Source organism: Notolabrus celidotus, unplaced genomic scaffold (genome assembly GCF_009762535.1).
Source record: "Notolabrus celidotus isolate fNotCel1 unplaced genomic scaffold, fNotCel1.pri scaffold_205_arrow_ctg1, whole genome shotgun sequence".
In the NCBI taxonomy this organism is placed as follows: Eukaryota; Metazoa; Chordata; class Actinopteri; order Labriformes; family Labridae; genus Notolabrus; species Notolabrus celidotus.
Genome location: NW_023260060.1, coordinates 43,034 through 66,381, shown reverse-complemented (window position 1 = coordinate 66,381; position 23,348 = coordinate 43,034). Strand labels below are relative to the sequence as shown.

Genomic DNA, 23,348 nt, shown 5'->3' with positions numbered 1-23,348 from the left:
GGCCTGCAGCTGTTGGTGCTAAAGCCTTTAGACTTTTGTCATGTGTAGCTGGAACAGAAACAAAGTGTGTGTGTGTGTGTGTGTGTGTGTGTGTGTGTGTGTGTGTGTGTGTGTGTGTGTGTGTGTGTGTGTGTGTGTGTGTGTGTGTGTGTTGCTTCACAAATACCCGCTGGTATTAACGATCACGACTCTCCAGTGTTCAGATTTAGTCTGAGGCTTTACTCCATGAAACGCTTACTGAAGTGTTATAAAACACACGAACTGAGTCACCTGCTGACGACGCTCCACAGCTCACAGATGTTTTTCTGGGCTGCACAGACGCAGCATTCCTCACCTGATCCGTGTGAAACAGACAGAGTGAGGAAGTGTTCGGGTTTACCCTGCAGCCTGAGAAACACAGCCACTCCTGTGTTCGAGACTTTCAGTGAAATGACCCGAGTTTCTTAAAAGAGTCTTTACAAAACGACGGCTTACAGTTTCACAGCAGGACCGAATATTTCCTGGAGTTTCACAAACCAGAGCTCATTACAGAAATCCAACAGGGCTCAAGTCTTACGCATCAAACAAGGCCAAGAAACAAAGTCCCAAAACCTGCAGTTCCTCCAGTGTCCGCTAGAGTGTGTCTCCTGCAGTTCCTCCAGTGTCCACTAGAGTGTGTCTCCTGCAGTTCCTCCAGTGTCCACTAGAGTGTGTCTCCTGCAGTGAGTCAGTCCCCATAGATCCCCATGTTAAATGTTACAGCAGAAATAAACATGTTTACAGCCTGGTACAAAATCAGTTTGGGTCTCTAGAGCTCATTTTGAGAGTGGAATGTAACAGATCAAAGGAGAATAGAATGGAACAGATCAAAGGAGAATAGCATTGAATGGAACAGATCAAAGGAGAATAGAATGGAACAGATCAAAGGAGAATAGCATTGAATGGAACAGATCAAAGGAGAATAGAATGGAACAGATCAAAGGAGAATAGAATGGAACAGATCAAAGGAGAATAGAATGGAACAGATCAAAGGAGAATAGAATGGAACAGATCAAAGGAGAATAGAATGGAACAGATCAAAGGAGAATAGAATGAACAGATCAAAGGAGAGTGGAATAGAACAGATCAAAGGAGAATAGAATGAACAGATCAAAGGACAGTGGAATGGAACAGATCAAAGGAGAGTGGAATGAACAGATCAAAGGAGAATAGAATGGAACAGATCAAAGGAGAATAGAATGGAACAGATCAAAGGAGAATAGAATGGAACAGATCAAAGGAAAATAGAATGAACAGATCAAAGGACAGTGGAATGGAACAGATCAAAGGAGAGTGGAATGGAACAGATCAAAGGAGAATAACAACAGTGATTAATTGTAGACAAAAACAGAGACACCAGGGACGACATGTCCCCTCTGCCTGTTGACACTGTGGTGAAAACTCTCACTATAGCTCATTTCTCTCTTCACTGTATGTCTGAATTTATACACAACATATATAGTATACTACCACCTGTTAGCATTAGATTAAGTGTTATATCATATCTTAGACCAGAGTCTAAACTGAGCTAGAGGACACCAGCCTCTCGTGATGCTGTGATGAGATCTGCCCGGTCTATAAGGAGGCTCTGACACAACAAGCGTCTAACACGTCCCGGGCTGTGTTTACAGGAGGAGCCACAGGAGTGGGTGCCAGACCAGATGGGAGAAATCAATCTGAGTCAGAGCTGCGGCCTTACTGCTCCCACGAGACAACACGTTCAGACACGACCGAGTCTTTGGACCAGTGATGTCTATAAAGAGACAGGTTTCCATGTGACATCTTCCCTCAGAGTAGGACACATTATTCATCAGAGGAAACCTGCACCCTGTCTTTATTTGAAGTCACTGATAGAAACAAGAAGTTTGAGTGAAGAGGTCTTCATCCTAAATGGACTCTTATGATCCAGGTATGATAAGAGGTAGAGGCAGGTATCATTCTGAGCAACACAACAGTTAGCCTGTTAGCATGAAGAGACTCAGCTGGTCTGTTTTAGATGGTGCTATATTTCATCACAGATGGATTCACTGAATCAACACGTGAGAGGAGATAAGCGCGAGTAGCAAAGACGTTTCAACACGGCTTTAAAATCCTTTTGAACTCAAAAAGCCGTGATCGCAGAGATCGGCCGGTGTTTTGGATTAAACAACGACCCTGTTAACTGGAGACTGGAAAAAACAATGACTGTGAATGGTTTTTGGAAAAAAAATTGCAAAAAAAAAATTGACAAAAAAATTGCAAAAAAAAATTTGAAAAAGAAAATTGAAAAAAATGAGCCAAAAATTTTTTGACAAAATCTTTTGACAAATTTTTTTTTTTTGAGAAAAAATGTTTTTTTTTTTTTGACAAATAATTTTTTTTTTTTGACAATTTTTTTTTTTTTTTTTTTAATTTAAAAAAAAAAAAAAATGACAAAAAAGTTGACCCTGTCGAAAAAATAAATTTTTCTTAAACTTGAAATTGTGCTCCAAAAGCAGAAAAACATGAAAAAAAAAAAAGAAAATGTTGTGCCTGCGGTTAAAAACATGGAAAAAGCAACGAATGAATCAACACAAACACTGACACTTTCAGCTGAAGGTCTCCAGTTTACAGGGTCACTTTAAAAACCAAGACTCTCAGCCGGATGCATCCCTCATAAACGTCTTTAGACCATCATTAAATATCTGATGAGGATATTTTGAAATCTTAATAAAAACTAAACTAGTTTGCATTCCCAGGAACTCCCTCTGTGTTTCAACAGCTGTGTAAACTCCACAAACACTGACACGTTCAGCTGAAGGTCTCCAGTTTACAGGGTCACTTTTAAAACCGGAACACCGGGAGGAGAGACGCATTCACGGTGGGCTGAGAGAAGACTACTGTTACAAGCTGCTAAATCAAGAGAATCACAGCTTCTTCTTTTGAAAAGTACACACACATACAAAAAAGATAGAACAAATAAAAACTAATGAAAGAAAGAGAAATCAAGAGAATCACAGATGTGTGTGATGTTATTGTGGACGGAGGGAGGAATAAAAACACTGAGGTTAATCTACCAATCAGACACGTTCAGTATTGCAGGCCCCGCCTCCCAAAATTCCTGGTACCTGTGAAAAGTACTACCCCCCTAGCAGGGGCTTTTTAGATTATCTACCCCTGAACTAAATTTAGACCCTGGGTCCACCGGTTGAAACGCACGTAGTTCCGGGGTAAAGTTGCACACTGGAGCTTTAAACCACTCATAACTGCAAACTGCTGGACAGCCTTTGCTAACGTTTAGCACAGCAAGGATTAGCGTTAAGTATGTTTGATGGTTAAAAGTAGGCAGGATGACGTTTTGTATTAAAAAAATATGAGTTGGGAGAAGGAGTGCCGCTTTGTCCACAGGGGGCGCCAAAGTCAACACACATTTAAAGTTCCTCACAGGAGCTTTAAGACCAAACTCCAGCGCTTGAAAGAACATATCTACAAAGTTCAGGAACTTTTAACAAGCTTTTCCAGTAACTGTTGTTTTTTATTAGAACAAACAATAAACAATTTATGAAGAAAACAAGAGACAGATTATATTTGTGATGTAAATAATCATATTGGTACAGCCTGTGTGAGATTTAACTAAAAGAAGTCGTACTATTTTATGAATAAAGTTAAACTTAATGTTAAAGAACCAACAAGAACAATAGCGGTAAACACTTTCACAACATTTCACACTGTTTTCTTTATAATACGACGACTTCAGCTCCATGTTTCTCACAGTGCGGCCTGAACACACCCATTAATGTTAATATTTAATGTCTTCAGCATTTATCAGGGACTGAGACTTTAAAAGATCTCTCTAGTGTTGGTAGAAGTCAGATAACGTCTGCTTTATTTCTGACACTCTTCATTTTAAGTCTCCTAAATGTCTGAATTTGACATAATTAGCGTAACGAGCTGCAGCACAACCCAACAGAACATGTTATTTAACAGCTCATGTGTCCATCAAGCTGGACAGACGGAGCAGCAGGAAGCCTTCATGGACTGAAACAAAGGCTTTAAAAAGTTGGTGAAAAGGTGAGTCAAGGTCCCGTGTGCTACACAGCACTCCTCAGCTGTGGGAATGTCCAGTCAAACAGCTGCTGGCTGTAAGAATCTGCAGGTCTGAGTCTCTGTTCGTGGTCGGTAAACGAGGCAGACTCACAGCCTGAAAGAAAACCTGACGGAGGGTCGAGGAAAGGTGAGAGAGTTACAGACGGTTTCCTTCTGTAGAAACGGAGCGGGGCGGGAATGACGACAAACCGACAGAGACGTCTTCTTACTTCAACGACAAACTGGAAGAAACAGAGATTTAAAGTTACGTCATCGTCAGTTTGATGTTTCAGAGTAAACCGTGTCATATTATCGTCTGAAGTTCAGTTAGTATTTGAGTGAGTAAGTAACCTTAACAAGGAAGTTAGTCAGGAAGTAAATAACCAAGTACGTAAAATAAAAGTAGCTAAGAATAATGAAGTGTGTCGGAGAGTACGCTGAGTTATTGTGTGGCTTTGGATGCAGGTTAAGTCACCTGGGGTGGAAGTCAGTCGAGTAAGCAAGTAACCAAGTAGGTATGCAAGTATGCAAGTAAGTAAACCAGTGAGTAAGGAGGTAAGTATATCAAGGTAGGAAGTATGTCATTTAGTTACAATGTAAGAAAGGAAGAAAGAAAATAAGTAGTCAACAACTGAGTTACTAAAGTTAAAATGTTAGTGTACTAGGGAGGAAGTAAGGAAGTATGCAAGTCAGCTAGTATGCAAGTAAGTAAACCAGTGAGTAAGGAAGTAAGTATATCAAGGTAGGAAATATGTCATTTGGTTACAATGTAAGAAAGGAAGTGAGAAAATAAGTAGTCTAAAATGTTAGTGTACTAGGAAGGGAGGAAGTAAGGAAGCTACTGAGTAAGGAAGTATGCAAATCAGCTAGTATGCATGTAAGTACATGAGCAAGTATGTAAGGAGATGAGTAAGTTTTAAAATGTGAAAGTTAGTAAATTAGAAAGTAGGTAAGTATGCAAGTGACTAAGGAAGTGTATATGTTTCTACTGAAGTACACGAGTAAGTTAGTTAGCAAACAAGAAAACAATGAAGTTAGTAAGTTGTTAACTTCCTTCCTTACTTGCTTTTTTTTTACCTACTACCTAATTTATTAAGTAGGAGTTAGGAAATAAGGTAATAGGTAAGTATGCAAGTGAGCAAGTGAGGAGGCAATTAGGTCAAGAAATTAGCAAACTACAAAGCTAGTAAATTATAAAGTTACCCAAAAAGCAAGTTAGTGATTAGTTAGGAAGATAGAAGGGAAGTAAATGAGAAAGTAAGCAAGTAGGCTTTTAAGTTAGGAAGTAAGTAATTTAGTAACAGTCTAAGAAAATTAGGAAGCAAGTAAGGAAGTGAGAAAATAAGGTACGTACATAAGTAGGTAACCTAATAAGTCAGCAACTGAGTTAGAAAGTTAAAATGTTAGCGAACTAGGAAGCAAGTAAGGAAGCTAGTAAGTAAGGAAGTATGCTAATGAGCAAGTATGTAAGTAAACACATTAGCAAGTGAGCAAGGAGGTTAGTAAGTTTTAAAATTAGAAAGTTAGTAAATTAGGAAGTACACAAGTAAGGAAGTTAATAAGTATGTATGTATGTAAGTACATGAGTTAGTTACAAAAGTAGTGACTAAGCAGGTTAGAAATGTAATAACTTCCTTACTTTCTTAGTTACCTATTACGCAATTTACTAGGTAGGAGAGTTAGGAAATAAGGTAATAGGTAATAAAGTAAACAAGCAAGTGAGGAAGCCAATAAATTAGAAAAATAGGAATTAGGTACTTATGCAAGGGAGTAAGGAAGTAACTAAGTAGGAAAGTTAGAAAGGTGGTAAATGAGGTAATAGGGAAGTAACTAAGTCAAGAAGTCAGCAAATTACAAAGCTAGAAAATTAGAAAGATATCCAAAAAGCAGGGAAGTGATTGGTTAGGAAGATAGCAGGGAAGTAAATAAGAAAGGAAGCATTTAGGTAAGGAATTAAGTTTATCAAGATGGGAAGTAAGTGATTGAGTGAGAATCTAAGAAAATTAGGAAGCAAGGAAGTAAGTATGGAAGTAAGTTGGTATGTAAATAAGCACTTATTAAATATGTTTGTAAAAACTTGAGTTAGTTACAAAACTATTGAGTAAGTAGGTCAGAAAGTCATTAAATCAGGTCCTAGGTAAGTACACAAACGAGTAAGGAAATTAGGATGTAGGTAGGAACTCAAGTAAGCAAGCGAGGTAGGAAGCAATTAAGTCAAGAAATGATCAAGTTACAAAACTAGTGAATTAGAAAGTTATCCAAAAAGCAAATATGTAAATTAGTATGCGTGTAAAAAAAGTAAGTACATGATTATTCTGCTTTTATTTAAGTATGAAAATAAGGAAGTAAATTTATGATAAGGAAAAGAAAGTAGTTAATAAAGTGAGTTATTGTGACAGTAAAATTATAAATTAGTATTTAAAACTTTACTCCTTAAAGTAATGTTCTTTCCCACGTTATCTATCACCTTTTTTTCTATTCTTATGTATTGATTTCAATCTTTAATGTTTTTAATTTAAACCTTTTTCCAAAGCTCTTCATGTTTTTGTTGTTTTTTAAAGTTTTGACCATAACTGTCTTTAGAGATTAAACTGTCACATGTTCAGTCTCAAACTAAAGATGAAACTGTGTTTTTGAGATGAAATGTTTGTTCACACAGAGCCTCAGAGGTCTCAGGGGTTAAACATCTGCTGCGGTCGTGACCGAACACGTCTGTGACACCAAACTTTCTCTGTTGCACTCACTTGAAGCTGTCTCTGTCCTGCAGGTTGAGCACCAGGCTGTCGGCATTCAGGTACACTTTGTTTTGGGACTGCGCCACCTGCAGGTCAAACACACACAAACACAGATTTACAGAGTGAGAGAGAGAGGGAGAACACACAGGTGGGAAGTTTCTCAGTGTGCAGGCCGGACTGCGGCCGAGCACAATGGGAACATTGTCAGAGCTTCAACACTGAGCTGATTCACGGAGCGGTGAGGCCCGCTCGCTCGCCGTGCGTACAGGAAACACACACGCCACCGCCAGGCTCAGATGACGTGACTGTGAGCTAAAGACAGAGAGGCGTTACACTCTGCTGCGAGGTCACGCTGCGAGGTCGAGGAATTAGGAGCACTCGGCATGAGGAAACACTGGGGGACAGGTTCCTCCAAACTTTGAGCACAAAGATAAGAGTCAATGTTCGGAGAAACAGAGCCGAACACAACAACAACAAACATGTTCAAGCAGCAGAGACGTCACAGGTAGAAGACAGAAGGTTTATTTATTTGAGGCTTAACACCGCCCTGTAAAGCAGAAAGATCGCCACCTCAAATCAATAACACTACTGTGCAATCTCCCTCGCTCTCCGCCCCTTCACACCTGCTGCAGGTAGCTGCTGAGTCTCATGTTAGATATGAATCTTCTCATGACGTTTCAACCGTTTAGTTTGGCTTCTTCTTTGTGTTTCTACATTCTTAAATAAGCCGGTTTACGAGTGAAACTTTTAAAACAGGTTGTGTTGTTGTAAGTAATGCTTGATGACACATCAGCTGTATCTACTTCAGCTCTCTTAACGTCCCCAGAGACTGAGCTGAGGGTGAATCTGGATAAATGCTACATGATACGAGAGAGGATGTATTCATGCGTGTTATAAAGAGCTCTGTTGTTACACTTGAATTATGGATGTTTCAACACAGGGGTTATTATAGTTCAGACTCAAATCTTATTTAAAGGGCAACGACTTCTTCACATGGGACCTTCTTCTTCACATATTCATGGGTCTAAATGACTGATGAGAAAGTCTTGGTGTTTCTCTGTATGATGGATCAAAGTGTGTCCACGAACAGGTCTTGTTTTGGATCCAACATGATAAAAATCTGCGTTCTTCTTAAATCTGAGCATCATTTTAATCTTCATGCTCCAGATATCATCAAAACTAAACGTTCCAGATCTTAAATGTACAATAAATGTAACAAACTTAAATTAAAGCAGCTTAAAGATCCGGATGACCTCGTCAGTTTGAAGATGAGCTGGTGGTTCCTCTCTGATATTCATGTTCAGCTGGCGCCCTCTAGTGGCTTCACTGTGAACTGCACCCGGCTGTGGCTCTAGACCCTTTAGAGGCCGCCTGATGGTTTCAGGACGTCTTAGGAGTTTGTATGAACTCTTCAATTTGACCCTCAATTCGTCCTCATTACCTTTCCTGGTTTCCTTTCTGCACTCTTTATTTCATTCCTTCTCTTTCCCTCATTTTCTTGCATTCCCTCTGTTGACTCTTTCCTTCTTGTTTCCTTCCTGCCTACCCTTAGTCCTTCCTTTGTTCTTTTATTCCATCCCTACTTCTTTCTCTTCTCCATTCTTTCTACATGCCCTCCATCTTTTTTTTCTTCCCTTCCTTCCTTCCTGGTTCCTGTCTTCCTCCTTAATTCGATTTTTTCAAAACTTTTTCTTCTTTCCTTCCCTTCTGGTTCCTATTCTTCCTCCCTGCCTTTTCTTTATTTCCTACCTGCCTACCCGTCTTTCCTCCTTTCATTCTCTTTCAATCTTTCCTTACTTCTTTTTTCTTCCCTTCTTTCCTACCTTCCTTGTTCCTCTCCATTTACTTTCTTTCCCGCCTTCCATCCTCTCTCTTTTATTCCATCTTACATTTCTTCCTTGCTTTTTTCTTACCATCTTTTCCTTCCTTCCTGATTCCTCTCTACCTTCCATTGCCTTTCCTTCCTGCCTACTCTTTGTCCTTCCTTCATTCTCTTTCCTCCTTCTACCTGCCCTGACCTGTATTTTACCTGTCCTGTCCTTCCTTCCTTCCTTCCTTCCTCTATTTCTCCTTCGTTCCATCTCTCCTTCACTGTTTTTGTTTCCTACCCTCTGCATTCATTCCTTCTTTCCTTCCTACCTGGTTCCTCTTGTCCTTCCTTCATTTTCTTTCCTTTCCTTCCTGCCATCCACCCTTCCTCCTTTATTCTCCATTTTCCATCTTTCCTTCACAGTTTCTTATTTCCTTCCCTCTGTATCCTTTCCTTCTTACCTTTTCTCTCCTATCTTATTTCCTTTACTCTCTATCCTTCTTTATTTCCTGCTGTCTCTCTATCCTTCCTTCCTGACGCTGAAGTTAAACGTGTATTCTTCGTTTTCTTGTCCCTAACTCTCCGTCTGCTGCAAAGGATTGTGGGTCAGAAGGACGAGATAAATCGTGTAGGTGTGCAGCAACATCCTGGTACTTTCGGCTGCAGGTGACTGACGTGTGTTGTGACATTAATCTCTTTGCGGTGTAGCTGACCTGTTAGCGTGCTTTTGAACATTTTAATAAACAAATCTGCAGAAGAAGTAGAAGAAAAAGAAGAAGTAGAAGGAAAGGTAGAAGTAGATGTAGAAGAAGAAGTAGAAGAAGGAGAAGTAGATGTAGAAGAAGAAGTTGTAGAAGGAGAAGTAGAAGAAGTAGAAGTAGAAGTAGAAGAAGAAGAAGAAGAAGAAGAAGATGTAGAAGTAGTAGAAGTAGAAGTAGGAGAAGAAGGAGAAGAAGGAGAAGAAGGAGAAGAAGAAGAAGAAGAAGAAGAAGAAGAAGAAGAAGAAGAAGAAGAAGAAAGGAAGCCGTGCAGGGAGCTTCAGGTGAAAGTTTCTTACCGTCTTGGCGATGGTCTGTGCCGCCCTGATCTTCCTGAGTTTCAGGTAGCCGGGGTTCTTCGTCACGGCCTCACCCAGCTGACACACACAAACACACACACACATTTAAACAGTTAGTGTATCCACAGGAGATTACTGTTACACACCTTACACACGGTCGGACCCGAGGCAGAGCGGCAGCAGGACGAGCCGGTCTCTCCACCGTCAAAGCTGCGGGCGTGTCGCCGCTCAGCTTTGATATTCTCACGCATGTTGGCAGGCCGGGAGATAATGAGCACATATTTGGATGAAGTGTTTGTCTAAGTGTTTCAGAAACGAGGCGGGGCCCAGGCGGTTCACCTCGGGACAGAGCTTTATCAGAGACCAGGATCTAGAGGAGGTTTTACAGGATTAATTAAGAAGCCATAAATCAAGTTTAATCACCACAGAGCCAACACGGAGTCTGCAGACACAACACACCTCGTTAAATCAGACAACTCATTAACTTTTACACGTCTCTTCACGCGTGCAGACGCAGGAGGCGATTGTCACCTGAGTTAAAAATGACAGTGACAGACCTTATGTTATGTCTTATGTCTTCTCAAATGTTTAGACTCAGATTTAAGCCTCCATAAACACGCTGATGATGCGGCCTCCTCGTGAGTAGAGGACTCTGTAGGAGAGAGAGCATGTGACGTCTGTTCAGGTCGGGTGTCTGCTGAGCGCTCTGGAGGTAAACGTCAGTAAAACCAAAGAACGGTGTTATCAGGCCCCTCTTCTTTGGAATCATCTACCAGTCAGGGTCTGGGAGGCAGACACCCTCTCTACTTTTAAGAGTAGGCTTCAAACTTTCCTTTTTGATAAAGCTTATAGTTAGAGCTGGATCAGGCTTGGACCAGGTCTTAGTTATGCTGCTATAGGCTTAGACTGACACACTGGGATCCTGTCTTTCCCTCTCTCTCCTCTCTCTGCCTGTCTCTCACTTTAACTCTTCCTGTCCCATTAAAGTTACTAACCATAGACCTTTCTGGAGTCCCTGAGCTCCCTTGTCTCGTAGGTTCCTCTGGATCTCTGCTGGAGATTCTTTTTTTGGGGTCTGTTATTCATCCTTTCTTTCTTTCTTTCTTTCAGTCTGTCTGTCTGTCCTTTCTTTCATTCCTTCTTTCTTTAATTCCTTCTTTCTCTCTTTTATTCCTTCCTTCCTTTCCTTCTTTCTTTTATTCCTTCCTTCTCTTTCATTCCTTTTTCCTTTCATTCCTTCTTTCTTTCTTTTATTCCTTCTGTCTTTCATTCCTTCCTTCTTTCTCTCCTTTATTCCTTCCTTGTCTCTATCATTCCTTCTTTCCTTCTTTCTTTTATTCCTTTTTCCTTTCACTCCTTCTTTCTTTCTTTTATTCCTTCTCTTTTATTCCTTCCTTCCTTCTCTCTTTCTCTTTCATTCCTTCTTTCTTTCTTTCTTTGTCTCATTTTCTTATCCCGTCCTGTCCTTCTGTCTTTCCTTCCCCATTTATTCTCCTCTCTTTCTTTCTTCTGGTCTCCCTCTCTTCTCTCTTTTCTTAGACCTTTCTGGAGTCCCTGAGCTCCCTTGTCTCGTAGGTTCCTCTGGATCTCTGCTGCTGTGGACGTGCCAGACTCCCGCTGCTACAACTACTACTATTCGTCTCCTCACTATCATCTCTCTCTCTCTTCATCTCCCTCTATCCCTCTCTCCAACACGGTCTCAGATTCAGATGTGTGTCTAACATGAGTCTGGTCCTGCTGAAGGTTTCTGCCTGTTAAAGGAAGTTTGTCCTTGCCACTGTAACTTGCTAAATGCTGCAAAGTGCTCTGCTCATGGTGGATTAAGATGAGATCAGACTGAGTCCTGTTTGGAAGATGGGACTGGATCTGATCCTGTCTTGATGTTGGGTCTTTGTTAATACTAGAACATAGAGTACGGTCTAGACCGGCTCTGTTTGGAAAGAGTCTGAGGAGAACGTTTGTTGTGAATTGGCGCTATATAAATAAAGTTATTCTTCATTTGAACCCTCAGAGGATGATTCTCTGTGTTCCTCCATCATCATCTCCTTGCAGAGCACTCACGCCCTGCACGTCAGGAATGAGCTGTGGGGCGTAATTAACCTGCAATCCTGACCTTCTGTTGGCGTCTTCACAAATAATCTGTTTCTACAGATTAAAAAGTTTCTCTCACTGAAGCCATCATCTGAAGAGTGTCTCCATGTCTGCTTCACGCCTGTGTGCCGTGTGTCACATCCCTAAGTTTAACCCGCTGTCATCTCCCTGGTCTTAAAGGTAACTCTTGTAATGAAGGGCGTTTGAAGGAGACTTCAGCGCCGTCTGGACGATCACAGACATGTAAACCTTCTGCTCAGACTAACAGACCCCCCCCCCCGAGGACGACGGCGGCGGCAACATGTCGGCTGTGACCTTCTGCTGTCAGGAGGATAAACACAAACAGCTCACCATCTTTGCAGCCTCAGCCTCTCCCTCAGCCTGGATGATCTTCTGTCTCTGGTCCTGTTTGGCCTTCTCAACGTAAAACTGAGCTCGCTGCGCCTCCTGCTGGGCTGGAGAGGAACAAACACACACACACAACAGTCACTTCTACTCCTTTAAGTCCATTCAGCTCAAAGATAGATGTAGAGAGAGAGAGAGAGAGAGAGAGAGAGAGAGAGAGAGAGAGACAGAGAGAGAAAGAGAGAGAGAGAAAGAGAGAGAGAGAGAGAGAGAGAGAGAGAGAGAGAGAGAGAGAGAGAGAGAGAGAGAGAGAGAGAGAGAGAGAGAGAGAGAGAGGAGAGAGAGGAGAGAGGGGAGAGTGCCAAATAAAAATGGACCCCTCCACTTGTGACCCACCGACTTGTTTGGCCTCGACGGCGGCGGTGTACTCCCGGCTGAAGCTCAGCTCGGTGATGGCCACGTCGTCCAGAATGATGTTGAAGTCTTTGGCTCGCTCGAACAGCTCTCTGCGGATCAGCAGGGATACCTGGAGGAGAGGAGGAGGAGGAGGGAGGAGGAGGAGGAGGAGGAGGGAGGAGGAAGAGGAGGAGGAAGGACAGGTTTTAACAAACGAAGGCCCTGGTATTAACTAAAAGTTTTACGGTAAACACGTCCATCGTCCTGAGGTTTCCTACCACTGCATCCTTTCCTTGTCACCTTTCTTCCTTGCTTCTGTCTACCCTTCTCTTTCCTTCCTTCATTCTCTTTCAATTCTTCCTTCCCCTTCATTCCTATCCTCTTTTCTCTTCCTTCCTTTCTGCTTAAATCCATCATTCCTTCAGTTTCTTGTTCCCTTCCCTCTTCATTCATTCCTTCTTTCCTACTTTTCATCCTTCCTTAATTGTCTTTCATTCCTTCCTTCTTTCTCCATCTTCATTATCTTTTGCATTGCTTCCCTCTCTGTTTTCTTCCTTCCTGCCTACTCTTATTCCTTCCTTCATTCTAATTCAATTTGTCCTTCTTCATACCTGCCCCCTCTTTTTTCTTCCCTTCTCTCCTTCCTTCCTCCTTCAATCCATCTTTCCTTCAGTTTTTCCCTCTGCATTATTTCCTTCTTTCCTTCCTATTTTTTGTCCTTCCTCAAATCTCTTTCATTCCTTCCTTCAATCTTTCTACACTTGCCCTCTTTTTCCTTTCCTTTTTTTTATTCCTTCCCTCCTTCCACCCTCCATCCTTACTTCCAGCTTTCCTTTACAGTTACTTGTTTCCTTCCTTCTGCATTCTCTCCTTCTTACCTTTCTTACTTTCTCATCTTCCTGACATTTCTTTATTTCCTTCCTTCATTATCTTTTTTTATTCCTTCCCTCCTTCTTTCTGCCTACCCTGTCTTTTTCTTTCTTTCCTACCTTTCATTACCGTCTACTCCTTCCTTAATTCTCCTCCCTCCCTTCTTTCTATCTGTCCTCTGTCTTTTTTCTTCCCTTCCATCTTTCCTTCACAGTTTCTTGTTCCCTTCCCTCTGCATTCATTCCTTCTTTTCCTCCTTCCTACTTTTTGTCCTTCCTTGATTCTCTTTTATTCCTTCCTCCCTTCTTTTTACACCTGCCCTCTCTTTTTTCTTTCCTTCCTTCCTTTATGGATTCTCTCCTTTTCTTCATTTAATTTCCTTTCCTTCCATCCTCCCTCCTTACTTCCATCTTTTCCTTCACAGTTCCTTGTTTGTAAACCGGTGGGCGTGCCTTACCTGAGCTCTCTGCGTGATGAGCTGTGAGGCGTTGAACTTGGCCACCACGCTCTTCAGCACCTCGTTGACGATGGACGGCAGCACGCGCTCGTCGTAGTCCTGACCCAGGTGCTGGTAGAGGTGGGGCAGGTTGGACGCCAGCGGCCGGGACAGAACCCTCAGAGCGATGTTCACCATCTGAAGATCTGAGAGGATCCAGAGAGAGGAGATCTGTTTACATCAGCTGATTCGAGCCCGAGCTGGATTAAACAGGCCTGTTCATTTCAGAGTTATAATCAGCTGGACTGCGCCCTCTGGTGGACAAACGGCCTTCATAACACCTAAAGATCTGTGTTTATTTAACAGCTGACATTAATGACATCACTCTGATACTTTAACATCTATTGATGTTTGTGTTTATTATTCTTAAAGGTGAACGTATTCTTCATAATAAACACGGATTAAACCAGACAGTAACGGCTGCTGTGCCTTTAAAGGAACCCTGCATGATAAGACGTGTTGAACTTATTTCAGTACCGTTGTTATCTTTTATTTGCACGTTTAAAAAAAGAGATAGACGACTGGAAAGAGGAGATCTTTGCAGCGAACACTTTCTCTCTGACGAGCAGTAACCGACCCACAAGGATCAAGAATGAAAACTGTGGATTTACTGTCGAAGTTATGTTGGCGATAGCTCCTTTTTGGGATAAAGAGGCGTCACGTGTCAGAAGAAACGCCCCCTTTTCTGTGAGCATGCTCAGTGCGATGGACAATCTGAGTTAACTGTAAGTTCATAACCAGTAGGAAGTAACGGTGAGATTAAAGGATGATCAAAACAGGCTTTAAATGTTTCTATCAAGGTTCCGCTTGTTTGTAATGGTTTGTTTCGGAGGGTTTGAAGTTTGTGTTTCGAGTCTCTGACCTTTGCTTCCGGTGAGAGAGGAGATCTTTCTCGGTCTGGCTCGGATGTCGTAGATGATGGGATACTGGAACCAGGGCATCCTGAAGACAACAACAACAACAACAACAACATGAAGTGAAGCCAAAGGTAAGTAGAGTGGAGACAGCCTCCTCCATGTTAACAGATGGGACATGAGTCAAGCTGTAAAATCCAAATACAGGTCAAATAAATGTTTGTCAAACATGGTTTCTGTCATCATAGCTAGTTCTTATCATGTTGATTTATGCCTCAGTGTTCATGTTTCTGACTAGTTTACTTGGAAACCATTATTGGATGATATAAAAAGAGGTATAAAGTAGGAAAGAGGGGAGGGGCAGGGGATATTTCTTTTTTAGATTCTACTTTTCTTCAGAATTTTGAATCTTCTCTCGGAATTATGAGATCAAAGGCCAGAATTCTAGAATTCTGCCTCTGATCTTAGGATTCTAGAATTCTGCCTTAGATCTTAGAATTCTAGAATTCTGCCCAAGATCTTAGAATTCTAGAATTCTGCCTCTGATCTAAGGATTCTGGAATTCTACCTCTGATCTCAGAATTCTGCCTTTGATCTAAGGATTCAAGAATTCTGCCTCTGATCTTAGAATTCTGCCTATGATCTTAGAATTCTAGAATTCTGCCTCTGATCTCAGGATTCTGCCTCTGATCTTTGGATACCAGAATTCAGCCTCTGATCTTAGGATTCCAGAATTCAGTCTCTGATCTTAGGATTTATTAATTCTGCCTCTGATCTTAGGATTCTTAAATTCTACCTCTGATCTGAGGATTCTAGAATTCTGCCTTTGATCTTAGAATTCTAGAATTCTGCCTTTGATCTTAGAATTCTGCCTATGATCTTAGGATTCTAGAATTCTGCCTATGATCTTAGGATTCTAGAATTCTGCCTATGATCTTAGAATTCTGCCTATGATCTTAGGATTCTAGAATTCTGCCTATGATCTTAGAATTCTGCCTATGATCTTAGGATTCTAGAATTCTGCCTTTGATCTTAGAATTCTGCCTATGATCTTAGGATTCTAGAATTCTGCCTTTGATCTTAGGATTCTAGAATTCTGCCTATGATCTTAGGATTCTAGAATTCTGCCTTTGATCTTAGAATTCTGCCTATGATCTTAGGATTCTAGAATTCTGCCTATGATCTTAGAATTCTGCCTATGGTGTTAGGATTCAAGAATTCTGCCTTTGATCTTAGAATTCTGCCTATGATCTTAAGATTCTAGAATTCTGCATTTGATCTTAGAATTCTGCCTATGATCTTAGGATTCTAGAATTCTGCCTATGATCTTAGGATTCTAGAATTCTGCCTTTGATCTTAGAATTCTGCCTATGATCTTAGGATTCTAGAATTCTGCCTATGATCTTAGAATTCTGCCTATGATGTTAGGATTCTAGAATTCTGCCTTTGATCTTAGAATTCTGCCTATGATCTTAAGATTCTAGAATTCTGCCTTTGATCTTAGAATTCTGCCTATGATCTTAGGATTCTAGAATTCTGCCTATGATCTTAGGATTCTAGAATTCTGCCTTTGATCTTAGAATTCTGCCTATGATCTTAGGATTCTGCCTATTATCTTAGGATTCTAGAATTCTGCCTATGATCTTAGAATTCTGCCTATTATCTTAGGATTCTAGAATTCTGCCTTTGATCTTAGAATTCTGCCTATGATCTTAGGATTCTAGAATTCTGCCTTTGATCTTAGGATTCCAGAATTCTGCCTATGATCTTAGGATTCTAGAATTCTGCCTTTGATCTTAGAATTCTGCCTATGATCTTAGGATTCTAGAATTCTGCCTATGATCTTAGAATTCTGCCTATGATGTTAGGATTCTAGAATTCTGCCTTTGATCTTAGAATTCTGCCTATGATCTTAAGATTCTAGAATTCTGCCTTTGATCTTAGAATTCTGCCTATGATCTTAGGATTCTAGAATTCTGCCTATGATCTTAGGATTCTAGAATTCTGCCTATGATCTTAGGATTCTGCCTATTATCTTAGGATTCTAGAATTCTGCCTATGATCTTAGAATTCTGCCTATTATCTTAGGATTCTAGAATTCTGCCTTTGATCTTAGAATTCTGCCTATGATCTTAGGATTCTAGAATTCTGCCTTTGATCTTAGGATTCTAGAATTCTGCCTATGATCTTAGGATTCTAGAATTCTGCCTTTGATCTTAGAATTCTGCCTATGATCTTAGGATTCTAGAATTCTGCCTATGATCTTAGAATTCTGCCTATGATGTTAGGATTCTAGAATTCTGCCTTTGATCTTAGAATTCTGCCTATGATCTTAAGATTCTAGAATTCTGCCTTTGATCTTAGAATTCTGCATATGATCTTAGGATTCTAGAATTCTGCCTATGATCTTAGGATTCTAGAATTCTGCCTTTGATCTTAGGATTCTAGAATTCTGCCTTTGATCTTAGGATTCTAGAATTCTGCCTTTGATCTTAGAATTCTGCCTCTGATCTTAGGATTCAAGAATTCTGCCTCTGATCTCAGAATTCTAGAATTCTGCCTCTGATCTCAGAATTCTAGAATTCTGCCTCTGATCTCACTTTTCTGCTGTTAAATTCAAAGCCAGAATTAGATCATAGACAGAATTCTAATGGTCGGACTTCTATAAAAAGTCAGTGTCCCTTAACCTCTAACATCATCAAGGTCATGATTGATAGCTGTGTTGACCAATGAGGCTCCTGCAGCGCTGTGTGCACCGGAACAGTGAGAGGAAATGTAACAACTACTAACACAAGGGTCATTGAACGCACCATAACCGTGAGAGTCTGCTTCAAACCCACACAAGAATCTAAAGGTGAATGTTTTTGGCTTCACTTCTGTACAACATGAGGATGTGAGGACATGTCATCCATCTTCATACACACTCAATGACTTCCTCTGGTCAAGCTTACCTGAAGTGGAGTCCCTCAGAAAGGACCGTGTCCATCTGCATCCCTCCGATCCTGTTGAAGACGATCGCTCTCTGTCCTCCTTCAACTGCAAGAAACACACACTCACATCAGGACCGTCTGAGACGCACACACACCGCCTTTAAAACACCCTGTGAACTTATTCAGATGAGCTCAGAGCAGCTTACAGAGTCAAGTCACATCTTTGGGGTTCAAACTGGAAAGAAAAAAAAAATCCTGAAAAACATCTTTAAATCTGCTCATTCCAACTTTGCTCCCTTCCTCTTTGCACCTCATATAGCAAAGAGGCAGCACGAGGTTCCGAGAAGGGACGAGAGGAACAAGGCAACTGCTTTTGGAGAACTGAGACATCATCACCTTATGATGGCATCAGCTGATCGGCTCCTTGTGTTTTAGGGCAACAACAAGATCAGTGCTGTGCAAGGAGAAGTGTGGAGTCAGTCTCTTCCATCGAACACGGCTCTTTAAGTCTGGATTTAAAGTAAAGGCGTTTTTCCACCGGAGGAACTTTACCCCTGAACTACGTGTGTTTGGACCGGTGGACCCAGGGTCTAAATTTAGTTCAGGGGTAGATAATCTCCCCCCTAAAAAGCCCCTGCTAGGGGGGTAGTACTTTTCAAAGGTCCCGGGACTTTCAGGGGCGGGGCCTGCAATGCTGAACGTGTCTGATTGGTAGATTAACCTCAGTGTTTTTATTCCTCCCTCCGTCCACAATAACATCACACACATCTGTGATTCTCTTGATTTCTCTTTCTTTCATTAGTTTTTATTTGTTCTATCTTTTTTGTATGTGTGTGTACTTTTCAAAAGAAGAAGCTGTGATTCTCTTGATTTAGCAGCTTGTAACAGTAGTCTTCTCTCAGCCCACCGTGAATGCGTCTCTCCTCCCGGTGTTCCGGTTTTAAAAGTGACCCTGTAAACTGGAGACCTTCAGCTGAACGTGTCAGTGTTTGTGGAGTTTACACAGCTGTTGAAACACAGAGGGAGTTCCTGGGAATGCAAACTAGTTTAGTTTTTATTAAGATTTCAAAATATCCTCATCAGATATTTAATGATGGTCTAAAGACGTTTATGAGGGATGCATCCGGCTGAGAGTCTCCAGTTAACAGGGTCGCCGTTTAAACCAAAACACCGGCCGATCTCTGCGATCACGGCTTTTTGAGTTCAAAAGGATTTTAAAGCCGTGTTGAAACGTCTTTGCTACTCGCGCTTATCTCCTCTCACGTGTTGATTCAGTGAATCCATCTGTGATGAAATATAGCACCATCTAAAACAGACCAGCTGAGTCTCTTCATGCTAACAGGCTAACTGTTGTGTTGATTCATTCATTGCTTTTTACATGTTTTTAACCGCAGGCGCAAAATTTTCACTTTTTTTCATGTTTTACTGCTTTTGGAGCACAATTTTAAATTTGAGGAAAATTTATTTTTTTGACAGGCTCCAGGTCAACTTTTTTGTCAACTTTTTTTTGTCATTTTTTTTTGTCAAATTTTGTTTCCAAATTTCTTTTTCTAATTTTTTTAATTCAAAATTTTATGTTTTCAAAAAATATTTTTCAAAAAAAAATCAAACATTTTTTTTCAAATTTTTTTCAATTTTTTTTTTTAAGTTTTTAAAAAAAATTCAAAACATTATTTTCATTTTTTTTTTCAAAATTTTTCTAAAAACCATTCACAGTCATTGTTTTTTCCATCTGTGATGAATGGCGTTCGTCTCTGTTTTACTGCCCTCTACTGGTCTGGTGATGTGTCAAAGTATTTTAAAGCCGTGTTGAAACGTCTTTGCTACTCGCGCTTATCTCCTCTCACGTGTTGATTCAGTGAATCCATCTGTGATGAAATATAGCACCATCTAAAACAGACCAGCTGAGTCTCTTCATGCTAACAGGCTAACTGTTGTGTTGCTCAGAATGATACCTGCCTGTCCGTCTGCTTCTATGGTGTCATCTGTGATGATTTCTCCAAATGTCACTGGCCTGATTTACACAAACTACCCAGGACTTCAGCCCGCGGTCGAAACGCAGACAACAATGGGGGACCAGGAACCTTTTAGTTCAGGAGGAAGTAGTTATGGGGGCTAAAAGACCCAGGAACTCTTGGTCCAAATGCACCTATTAAGGTCTTCTTCCACCAGAAGTACCAGGGACTTTTAGTTCCAGGAACAAAGAAGGAGTCAGACAGGGCGGCATCATCATGTGTGACACAACAGTTAGCCTGTTAGCATGAAGGGAAATCCAATGTGCTGTTTTTGATCGAGCCTTATTGCAAAACAAATCAAACACTTCGAAGGAGATGAGCACGTGTAGCAGCAGATTCAAACAGCCCGAAATGCTCAACTTAAAGAAGACATATTTAAAAAGCCATGTCAGAGATGGACCGGTGTTCCAGTTGAAAGAGCGACCCTGTTAACTGGAGACTCTCAGCAGGATGCATCCCTCATAAACGTCTTTAGACGATCATTAAATATCTGATGAGGATATTTTGAAATCTTAATAAAAACTTAACTAGTTTGCATCTTTCACTTCTTCTTAACTTCTTTCACCTCTGTCTGACATCTTCTTCTGTCACAGTCTGAGTCTTCCTCAGCCGATTAACAGTCATCTACGTAAGCCTCGTCAATGTCATTAGCGGCAGCATGAGAAGTCATAAACTGGTGACCCTTTCTCCTAAAGACGTCTGAGCGGAGGAGAGAGACGGGTAAGACCAAATCAAGCAATTAAGCGTAGACTCTGGTTGACCCTCTGACGGAGCTCCAGGATCAATGAACCTGATTGGTAAGTAGACAATGGTTTTATAAACGTTAATCTCTCGTCCTGAGCGTCATCTCATCAGCTGCTGCTGACAACCAACAGTTAACCCTTCACTGTCCACGCTGACCCCCCCAAATCCTGCTTCAGGCCCCAGGTGAGGTCGTATGTAAAACACAGTAAGAAGGTGCGGTTAACCACCTGTGTATGTCGCCTCCTTCAGTCCGTAGGCCACAGCTCCAGCACCGATCAGCAGTTTCAGACCCAGTCCTGCTCCTCGAGGTCCGGATGACATCCTGCCTGCGATCTGCCGCAGCTGCTGCAGAAAACCCTGCAACACAAAGGGAGACAAAAAAATACCATGAGCACCAAATATCAACACTACTACAGACTTATGGTCACACATCATCACACCATCATACGCAGAGCACGGACTGCAACGCTGGACCCCCAACACCCCCTCTACTCAGTCTTCACACTACTACCATCTGGTCGCAGATACAGATCCCCATACTGTAGGCGAGCCTGGTTTGGCAGAAGCTTTGTCCCATCGGCCATTGCACTGCTAAATAGAATGCCATTGTAATGTGTTTGGTGTGTTCATATGTGTCCGGTGTGTTTATATGTGTCCAATGTGTTCATATGTGTGCAATGTGTTTATATGTGTCCAATGTGTTCATATGTGTCCGGTGTGTTCATATGTGTCCAATGTGTTCATATGTGTCCGGTGTGTTCATATGTGTCCAATGTGTTCATATGTGTCCGGTGTGTACATATGTGGGATGAGGTGCACCATTACTGTGAGGCTGGGTGGATGTTTATTGTTTATTGTGTTTATACATGTATTCCTGTAGAGACGGTGGCAACAAATCTCCTTATTAAGGACAAATAAAAATCTATCTATCTATCACATGACAGCACTGCAAAATCATACCAATATATTGTATATATCTAAATAGTATTCTAGCTTAATTTATCTATTTTTACCTTTTTATTTTATTTTTATTTAATTTAATTTATTTTTCTTACTTATATTTACTTCTTCTTGATTGTACTTATGTTTGGGTTGCTGTAACAATGAAGTAATATCTTATCTTATACCATGTGTTAAAACCAAAACAGAACCTCATTCAAAAATGTGCAGATTAGTTATGTAGCAGTGCAAAAGCAGTTTTAAAGCAGAGTTAGATATAATTAATGATCTATTTTTAAACATATGCACCCCATCTTAAATTCGGCTTACAGACAACCAAAGAAACCTGAAGCAGTTTAACAGAAAATCCACTTTGCATTTGTTTGCTCAGGTGCAACCGGAAGTCAACTGCTCATCTCAACATATGTCAGCAAAGTGCGACTTTCTGCACATCTGATGCACCTCTGAGGATCCAGACACACTGTAGCTACATTAAATGAAAGCCAAATTGAAGAAGAGGCTATATAGAGGTTAATTAACTCTGATATATTAATTCAGTCATGTGATTAGGTGTTCCAATTTGCGAAGAAGGTTAATTTGTTGTTTTTCCAGACAGGAGCTGGTTCCCTCCTCTACGCAGCAAAACAGTTCCTTTAGATTCAGCTACCTAACATTCACTCATAATATAATATACAATATAACTTCAACAAACCCTCCATGTTCAGCTTTTACCTCAATGTGTTCCTTAAAGTTGTCAAAGCACAGCTAACTTCTCACTACCTTTACCTGTCAGCTAACATTAGCTTACATCAGAGTCAGCCTCACGTGCGTTTCAGAGTTAAAATAAAGCTGATGTCACGAAGAGGAGCAGAAAGAGCGGGAAACAGGAGCACGGTGAGACCAACATGGAGGAGAAAATGTCACAAAAATCATGAAAGAGTTTTTAAAGGTAGAAATACACTCACACCGGGCTCCTTATTCGCCATGCTTGTCCTCTCCGTCTGTTAGAAAACCAAGTGAAGAGGAACACCAAGGTCACGCGTGATGACGCACTTCCGTGTCGAGGGGCAGCATGGGAAATGTAGTGGAGTATCATGTTAACTGATGAGGGATGTTTACTTTAATATTGATGAGGGTACTTCAATATTTGAAAACTATCATGCTGACACTATTTCACATTTTACAGTAGAAAATAAATATTTACATTTTTTTTTTTAATTTTTTGTTTTTTGTTTTTCTATTGATTTTAATCGTTATTTTGGAACTACCTATTGTCTGTATTTTGTCTGTAATATTAACTCTTCTCATACAGTAGGCTTCCTTCTCTTCCTGTATGTCATTTGTATGAGTCTATTTTCTGTCTACGTGTTTAAATTTGAAAAGCAAAATAAAAGATTCAAAAAAAAAAGTTAAATAAAATAAAATAAAAAATAAAATCCCTTTTAGTACAATGACATTAAACACTTTAACCAAGAACAAAACAAATTAACATTCAAGAAAATACATTTACAAACGGCAGATTCTGACGGTAAAGGAATGCACCAATGATTTTCAAAATAAAAGACGTCTGTGCTATCAAAATGTGCAACAGCCATAGACTGTTTAAAATATGGACGTAGTATCCGTGACGTCACCCGTCTGTTCCTGAGCGCTGTTTTGAAGCCAATCGACGGCGGCAGCCATATTGGAAATGCGGAACTCATCCAGGCAGAGTGTGACGTAGTGTGAGCCTCCTAGCCAATAGCTATGTGTTCCCGACCGGGAGTCACGTCAGTCATGTCCTTATTTGGGCAAAAACTTGAAATCTTAATATCTTCTGAACCGTCACGTTAGAAATAAACCCCCCCCCCCCCCCGTACAGTGTGTGCCATTAGAGAGATTAGCTTCGTAGAGCCAAGCCGTTTTTTGAACCAGGCTGTAAACATTCTTTATTGATGCTGCAAAGATCGTCTTCTTTGAATGGGTGTCTATGTGGTCTCCTGTGTTTCTGCAGCCAGCCTCAAG

At 40.8% G+C, this 23,348-nt stretch overlaps 1 protein-coding gene across 3 annotated transcripts; it reads right to left on the bottom strand.

The window, feature by feature from the left end:
* Positions 1-3,563: 3,563 nt before the first annotated feature.
* LOC117809024 (prohibitin-2-like) lies at positions 3,564-22,420 on the bottom strand. 3 transcript variants are annotated; one of them, XM_034678696.1, is made up of 10 exons: positions 22,310-22,420; positions 20,633-20,762; positions 17,668-17,752; positions 14,725-14,804; positions 13,824-14,008; positions 12,497-12,626; positions 12,107-12,210; positions 9,665-9,742; positions 6,807-6,883; positions 3,564-4,304 (listed from the first exon to the last, which is right to left on the bottom strand). In XM_034678696.1, the coding sequence occupies exons 1-10, from the start codon at positions 22,328-22,330 to the stop codon at positions 4,289-4,291; spliced, it is 906 nt and encodes a 301-aa protein (XP_034534587.1). In that variant the 5' UTR covers positions 22,331-22,420; the 3' UTR covers positions 3,564-4,288. The 3 variants fall into 3 exon arrangements, with proteins under 3 accessions (XP_034534587.1, XP_034534588.1, XP_034534589.1); XM_034678697.1 differs by lacking the exon at positions 22,310-22,420 and adding an exon at positions 22,077-22,198; XM_034678698.1 differs by lacking the exon at positions 22,310-22,420 and adding an exon at positions 22,153-22,171.
* Positions 22,421-23,348: the final 928 nt, after the last annotated feature.

Excerpts from the sequence above, each read along its gene's own strand:
- LOC117809024 (XM_034678696.1), bottom strand. The coding sequence starts at position 22,330 with ATGGCGAATAAGGAGCCCGGT. Across the intron at positions 17,753-20,632 it reads GAAGGAGGCGACATACACAG|TTGAAGGAGGACAGAGAGCG; the intron begins GTGGTTAACCGC and ends TGTTTCTTGCAG. Across the intron at positions 9,743-12,106 it reads AGGCTGAGGCTGCAAAGATG|CTGGGTGAGGCCGTGACGAA; the intron begins GTGAGCTGTTTG and ends TGTGTGTGTCAG.